This window comes from Corvus brachyrhynchos, unplaced genomic scaffold (genome assembly GCF_000691975.1).
Source record: "Corvus brachyrhynchos isolate BGI_N302 unplaced genomic scaffold, ASM69197v1 scaffold169, whole genome shotgun sequence".
Lineage (NCBI taxonomy): Eukaryota > Metazoa > Chordata > Aves > Passeriformes > Corvidae > Corvus > Corvus brachyrhynchos.
The window spans coordinates 584,957-592,403 of NW_008240030.1; the positions used below are offsets into that span (position 1 = coordinate 584,957).

Consider the following 7,447-nt stretch of genomic DNA (forward strand, 5'->3'; position numbering starts at 1 on the left):
CCTGCCTGACGCAACTGGAGCTCCTGGCCTTTTCAGCTGTTAAGCAAAGCTTGCTAACTAACAACCCTATTGCTCACAAAGCAGTAGTCTTCCTTCTGGGACTTATTCTAAGGATGTACAGAAGTTGGGCAGTAAAGTGGAAGAACAGGCAAGACTGGGAAGAAAAGTTTTCAGTGGAGCACTATTACCAGAAGAAACAGGCTGAGAAAAGGACATGGCCATTATTTTCACACTCTGTTCTTGTTGAATACAAATATGTCATGCTTCAGGTTTCTGGGGTTTTCAGTTTTGTTTTTCGTTCTCAAGGCTGCAGATGGTGGCATTTATAAGCAATTCTGAAGTTCAAGTATTTTTTTTAAGATCACTGAGTCCAACCATTTACCCAGCACTTCAACGTCCAGCACTAAACCATGTCCCCAGGTGCCGCATTCACAGGACTCTTAAATCCCTCCAGGGATGGTGACTCCACCACTGTCCTGGGCAAGCCTATTCCAGTGCTTTATAACCATTTCAGTGAAGAAATTTTTCCTAATATCCGATCTGGAACCTCCCTGGTGCAGCTTCCTAGCTTTCCTTTGTTAAATTACTGCTGACTGGGCTTGCAGGACTACAGGTCCGAAGTCTGGACTTCAGTTGTCCATTTTGTTCTTGCCTACTGGCAGTCAGTGTATAAATTAAGCCATGTGGCTAAGCTGTGTTTTAAGCAAATTGAAAATTAGGATGCTAAATGAAAATTCAAAATCTTTGTTAGTATTTGTCTCGATTTGATCTTGTGAGGATGTAGATGAAATATGTTACAGTATTGAGTAACAATGATGCTCAAACTTGGAGGACAGGAAAGGTATAAAATCAGTAAGTAAACTGGAAAACAAAGGGCTGTATATCTCATAAATCTGCAGTTTGTTTAGAAGTAGTTGAGAAAGTGGATGTTCTCTATAAAATGCTAGTTTTATTTAATACTGCTATATGGGTTTTTTTAATGTCTCAAATATTTAAATAAGGAACGCTTCCCTGTTTCAGAAAACGACTCACTGAAGTTTACAATAAAGTTACTCTAAATACCAATAGCAGTATGATTAACCTGCCATAAAATTAATTCCAACACAAAAAAGCCCTATGCAAATCTAGTTCTAACCAGTTTTATCCTGGAAATTTGGCAAGTCTGGGTGCTGCTAAATGATATAGAACACCCAGAGAACCGATGTCTTTGGTACATGATTTATTTCCACCTCTCTTAGTGAGCACTGCCCAGGGTGATACAGGGCACCACCAGGTTGCAAGTATGAAGAAGCAAAGGTGCATACCATTTGGTCTTTCTCTGACAATAGTTTTACTGTTACTTGCAGATCTGAAGGGGAAGGGATTTTTATTATTATTTATTTTTATTTTTCTTGGAACTTCACAGTTATTACTAAAAAATCAATACATGCAGCTTTCCACTTGGTCCGAGTTGAATTCAATGTCTTTTGATGTTGTAGGACCCTTGTTGGGTAATTATTGGTGTAGCTGGCATATTTATTGTCTTTGTGTGCTACATACTTGCAGTTTGGGAAATTAAAGGTGATACTTTATATAACAAGTTTTGAAGTGACAGTGCTGTTGTTGAGAAACTCTGGGTGTATGGGCTTAAAATGTTCTTAAACTGTGTTGATAAAGTCCATCTGTAGCAGGACTAAGTAGGCTGCCTAAGAAACACAATGATTTCTAAGTTTTCTTTTCTACAAACAGGGTTACTTCCTTCTCTTCGAGTCAATGCTGGATTCTGTCATCTATGCAAAGGACAAGTACCTGGCACAGGGAGGCTCAGGTTGGTGCTCAATTCTTTTAATAAATTTAGCTCTGGGGGGAAGCTAAATGAACTCGGAGACTTGGAATAAGCTATGCATGGATGAGAAAGTTGCCAGTCTCAGTGAAAAATGTTTCCATTAGTGGGAGCTTCAAGGCATTAATTTACTGTATGGGTAATAGAAGAACATTAGATGGGGTACCAAGGTCTCAAGTTAATGGTGTTTTTAAGAATAGAGGGGGCTATTTATTCTTAAGCACAGACTAAATTTTTCCTCCCTAATTCTTCCCACACATATGGGCATTTGTTTTCCTCTCCTGAAATCCAAGTTTCTGCATAACTAGGAACAGAGGAAAATAAGTTTTACCTTGTAAGATGTGATACTGTTCAAGCAAGCTACTGTGGATTAGAAGAAAAGTGGATAGGGTGTTTTTCTGAAGGAGGGAAATTGTGTGGGGAGGACATAGCTTCAAACACATGAAATAACTAATGGAATTACACTATTACAGTTCAGCATATTTATCCTGATGGTAATATGCTCTTTATTTTTAGGGCTTGAGGGCAGGGTTGTGAGAAAACAAAAGGGTTTGCTTTGAAGTAGAGTTCTTTTGCCCATTTAAGTAGCTAAGATAGTGTCGTCTTCAGCAGTGTTTAAATGCCTATAAATATTTATTCCTCTTGTGATGCAGCTTTGTGCACGAGTTCTGCATGTGCTTAATTCCTTTGTCAGTATTGTATTTCATATTGACCTTTTCAATTGTAGTCTTCAGTCTGGGGTTTTTTTCCCCTTTTGTGCTAACCATGCACACAGTTTCACGACACTGACCTAATGATTGGATTAATGACTGTGTCACAGTGCTTGCTGCAGTGCTTCCCTCTGATTGCAGTGAGCTTTTGTATACTACAGAGTGGAGCAGGAAAAATGGGCTTTATGCAGTTGTTCACAAAGCTGAATATACAAGCAAGAGATGTCTTAGAATATTTAGTAGCCACTTGAGCAACGTCACAGAATAAGAGCTTTTTTGTTTTTGGTAATGTAGAATAGTCCAGCTACATCAGGAACACAGGTGTGTGCTCTGTGTAGCTGTATGCTGATAATTTTACACTGCAATACAGTTAAATCCAGGGACAGTAGTTATGTTTAACTACTACTTCCAAAGCCTTCTGAGAAGGGCCAAAAATTTTCAACCTCTGTTTAAACTCTATTGTTGGTAGGTTTGCTATTGGTTTGTAACTCCTAGAGATTCCTTTGAGAGATGGGGTATCCTGGTTCTGCAGTACACTCATCCTTTGGGGTCTGTCAATGGTCTTGGGCACTTCATTGATTCTTGACAAAGCACACAGTGTTGTACAGGCGCTGATAGGATTTTCAGTTCTGTTAACAGTATCATTAAGGCGCTTGCAGTTGCTGCTCCTCTGCCAGCTTGTCCAGCAGGTGAATGGCTGTGCCCTGGGTCCATGAGAAGGGTGCTCAGCAACACAGACTCTTCTGCAGTGTAGCTGAATTGCACATCCAAAGCCACATGAGCCAGAGCTAAGAGTTCACTCTGAGGTGAAGCCTTACCAGAGAAACTCCTGAATCTGCTTTATTTTGTCTAAAGCCACTTGGTACTATTGAGCCCAAGATCATTATTACAGAGAATGTTTGAAACCTGGAAAAAGCAATAGCAGCAGCTGCAATTTGACCAGATCTTTCAGTGATTGAGCCGGGAATAGAATCCAAATTTCCAGATATGTGTTCAGTCAGTCATATCATCATTACTTCAGTTCAGCCTATTGGCATGCTGGAGTGGATTATGCCAAACTATCTAGGGTAATGTGTACGGTATAGAATAGCTTTATTTGGGAACATAACATTTTTGCTGCCCAGGGCCCATCTGTTTGTTCTTTAGAGCTGTTGCTCAAGTATAGATTTTTTCACACACTTGAGTCCAGCTCACATTGGCGAGGGGTGACAAAGGTAAGGAAGGTGTCATTCAAAACATAATACATTCAAAGCATAATGCTCGTTCACATCAAAATGATGATGGTATTCACATGGAGTAATTTCTCTGTATCTGGAGGATTGCTGTCTTACCCTTCAGCGTCCTGAAGTTTGTGAGGCATTGCTAAGGGCTGAAGGATTTCCCATCATATTCTCCCCACCACGTGAGCTGTTCCTGGTGACGGATGGCTCGTGGGCACCGAGTCGAGAAGGACACAGATGGTCAAAGCAATGAATCTGGGAGAGCTCTGAGGAGTGTGTGCTTTTGTCCAATCAGCATTTTGCTCATTTCACCTGTGAGAAGGAATAATTATTGAATTATAGGCTTAATGGGAAAAAAAATGACAAGTCTGTCAGGATTGCACAGGAAAATGTTACCAGGTTGCAGAAAGAGCAGAGGATTTCCAGGGAGATCAAGGATAATGGGGAAATGGCAATTGCATATTTATGCAGATGCTTTTAAACATGTACAAAACTCTGCAGTGTTTAGATGATTTAGGCTGATCTTCAGAAAGCATTGCTTACGTTTTCAGTCAAATCTCAGTACAGTGTATAGGACATGGGTGGGTCTGTAAATTTGGAAGTTGATGAATCGCTGTAGTCTTGTGCCTGAGCCCTGTTGGTGAAACACAGATTTCTTTTTGTGAAGTCTGAATAGACATTGTCTATGTTTGTGGCTATTAATAGTAAAAATGCAGATTAAATTGGAGCATTTTGTGTTTACGTTTTCCCTTGTTCTTAAGCACTTTGTATAATCCATCATGAGTTCCAGTGCTGATTTAAGGATTTGCCATGAGAACAAAGATTTAATGAAAACTGATTATGATCTAGTTCAAATATTTTATGCTTGATAGAGGTGATTAAATTTCTCTTTGGTTTACAGAATGTCCCAGAAATTTGGACTAGTTAGAGGAAGGAAGTTTATAAAGTAGTTGATCACGTTTTGTTGTGGGTTTCATTTTCATTTCCAGTAGCACTGCAATGCTCCTGTGTGTTTCTGTAACCAGGGGCTGCCAGTCTTTTCATCTCTCTTCTCACCATACCATTGTGTCCTATGAAACCTATTCCCCTAAAAAATAATCCCTCAAAGGCTGTTGTCCCTTGCTTTTGTTGTCTGTATCACACTGTCTTTTAATTCTTGGAGCATCAGTGGTTGCTGTTGAAGGTGTGAAATGCTGTGAGGTAAAGGCAAGTGTAGTACACACACACAGTTAAACAGCAGTGGGAAAGCTTGGAGAAACACACTTCACTTAGTGATGGCTCCAGAAACTACCTGCAGATACTCCCACTGCCAGATGGTGATGTTTAGTGCTTGTGTGACAGCTGTCAGGTGTGCTGGAACCGAGTGATTTGTTTTGGACAGGACAGTTTGAATGCTCTCCTGTTTGGATTCTCCTCAAACTGCCTTTGTATTGCTGGGTTAATTGTAGGCTGTTCCTGGAGAAATGCTGCAAAGTAGGGGTGATGATGGTTTTACCAATGGGATTCCAATTTAAGCTTGCTGATACTTATTTATTCTGCTTTAAATAGTCAGCCAGTGAGAAAAATGTCAGTGTGCTTCCTTTACTGTCTTTATATAACAAAAAAAATTCGACAAGGTTATTCTTTATAATCACTATTTATAAGAATATTTCCTTTGGGCTAAAGCTATTCTCACTATATGAAAGGTCTGATTTCAATTTGCTGCTTCTATCTTTGGTATTTTGCAAGGTAGAAAGTACTGCTTTTCTGACCGACCATGCTATACCAATGATTTCTCCATATTCATTTTGATAAACTATAATTTCAAATAGAGCTGAAGACAAAATTATTTTTACAGTTCACCAGATTTTGGGGAAGAAGAGAGAAACTTGGCTTCAGTTGTATTAACACTGCCCCTTTCATGTATTAATATAAAATAAAATTAAATAGGGTGTTTTAGTTGACATTTTGCTCTGAAACCAGGTTAAGAATTCAATGTATATGGCTTTAGAGGCTTTAAAACTCTGAAGAACAAAACGTGGGAATTTCTTTGTGAAAAGAAACCCAGCTAAATATAAATTGAGCTCCTTTTACTATTTGTTAGGGTTATAGACAGCTGTGTACATACCAGCTGTTCTTTGTAGGTTTTCCAATCAGTTGAGGTTGCCAAGAGATTGACTGACTTTGTTGGCAGCTGTTAAAAAGGCAAATGTCAGTCTTCCACTACTATTTGTAAAAGCTGTAAATAGTTACTTGTTCTGAAAATGTTCTTGGGAGAAGGAAAAGTGCAAATGTGAAAGTAGTGTAAGAATGATAGCTGTTATCCTGAAAGTGGGAGGGAGGGAATCAATGAGGTTCTCTTCTCTTCTCTCTGTCAGGTCACTTCCTACTCTTCAGATGCAGACAGAAAAGTGGTTATTTCCAGTACCCAGAAATAATTTTTTAGGTTGTAAGGTAAGAATCAGCCAGAGCTGATAGCAAACAGGAATAAAATTCTTGAGTAAGAATACTTGCTCTTTTCAGAAAATGAGGTCTTTTCACAGAGGCTTCTTGTTATTACAAAGCCCTCACCTGAATTTCTGTTTGGGTGTCTGTCTCCAGTTATGAAATATATTTTTAGTCTCTGTATAGAAGCCAGAATAGGCTGTTCCAAATTATTTTCTTCAGTCATCAAGTTTCCAATCATTTCCTGGTAGTGGGATTCAACTACAAAGAGATTTTGTCATGAATAGGAAATACCAAAGTAGTGTGTGAAAATTAAATTTTTGTGTCTAGTCTCTTCTGTGGACAAATGGGACTCTAAAAAATAAAGTAGTAGAAAAAGTGTCTTGTCCAAGAGCTAAAAAAAGTTCTTTTGTTTATTCTTTTAAGATGTTAATCACTTTAAGACAAAAGAAAAAAAACCAGTCCTCTTTATGTGTGTCTAAAATAAAATTCCACTACTCTGTTTCTGTTATTACAGTCTATCCTGACTTGTGCACCATCAGTCTAGTAGCTGTTGGGGATATGAATAAACATGTGGACAAGCTACTTTTCTGGGAAGATGTGTATGGCTTTGACATGTCTTGTATGAAGAAGGCTGTCATTCCAGAAGCTGTTGTGGAGGTGCTGGATCCAAACACACTGATATCTACAGCCAGTGTCATTAAGGTACCATATTACCTAATGCTTAGTAGGCAGATTAGAAGTTTCCTTGGTTTATGGAGGAGGGGCAAAAATTCACATGGCACACAAACTTTGGTATCTTCAAAATTATAGAAGTGCAGTAAGGTTCTTGCTGTTAAGACTGGAAGGTTTGTATCAATTGCTTTTTTTGCCAACTTTGAGCTTTTAGTAAGGTAATTTTCCCACATTTAGACTGTTCTGTTCTATGATTTCTTCTATCCAAAACCAAATTTACTTTATGCTTTACTGGTAATAGTGCATGCATGTCCCTTTCTAATACATGCTGTCGCAAGCAGTCACTGTTCAGCTCAGGTGTAGGTGCTTATCAAATTTTGTCATCATGCAGAATGTAGCATAACTGTTGTGCTGAATGGCTTTATACTCATTTGTTCTCATTTAGCCATCATGGTTTTTAACATAACTTAAAATCAATGCATGTGCTCGTTTGCTGGAGTTACAGTACAAAGTAGTAAAATTAATGAGTTGAGGAACAGTGGCATTATAGGTAAATTGTTTTAATCAATAGCTATCCCACAGAACTGATGGATTAT

General features: G+C 38.7%; 1 protein-coding gene across 1 annotated transcript in view; it reads left to right on the forward strand.

Moving 5' to 3' along the window:
• PRMT3 (protein arginine methyltransferase 3) overlaps window positions 1-7,447 on the forward strand; it is a 117,667-nt gene that overhangs the window by 86,781 nt on the left and 23,439 nt on the right. The window contains exons 12-13 of the mRNA XM_017743644.1: window positions 1,729-1,807; window positions 6,694-6,881. Coding sequence (XP_017599133.1) covers window positions 1,729-1,807; window positions 6,694-6,881 — 267 coding nt within the window. The remainder of the gene's footprint in view (window positions 1-1,728; window positions 1,808-6,693; window positions 6,882-7,447) is intronic.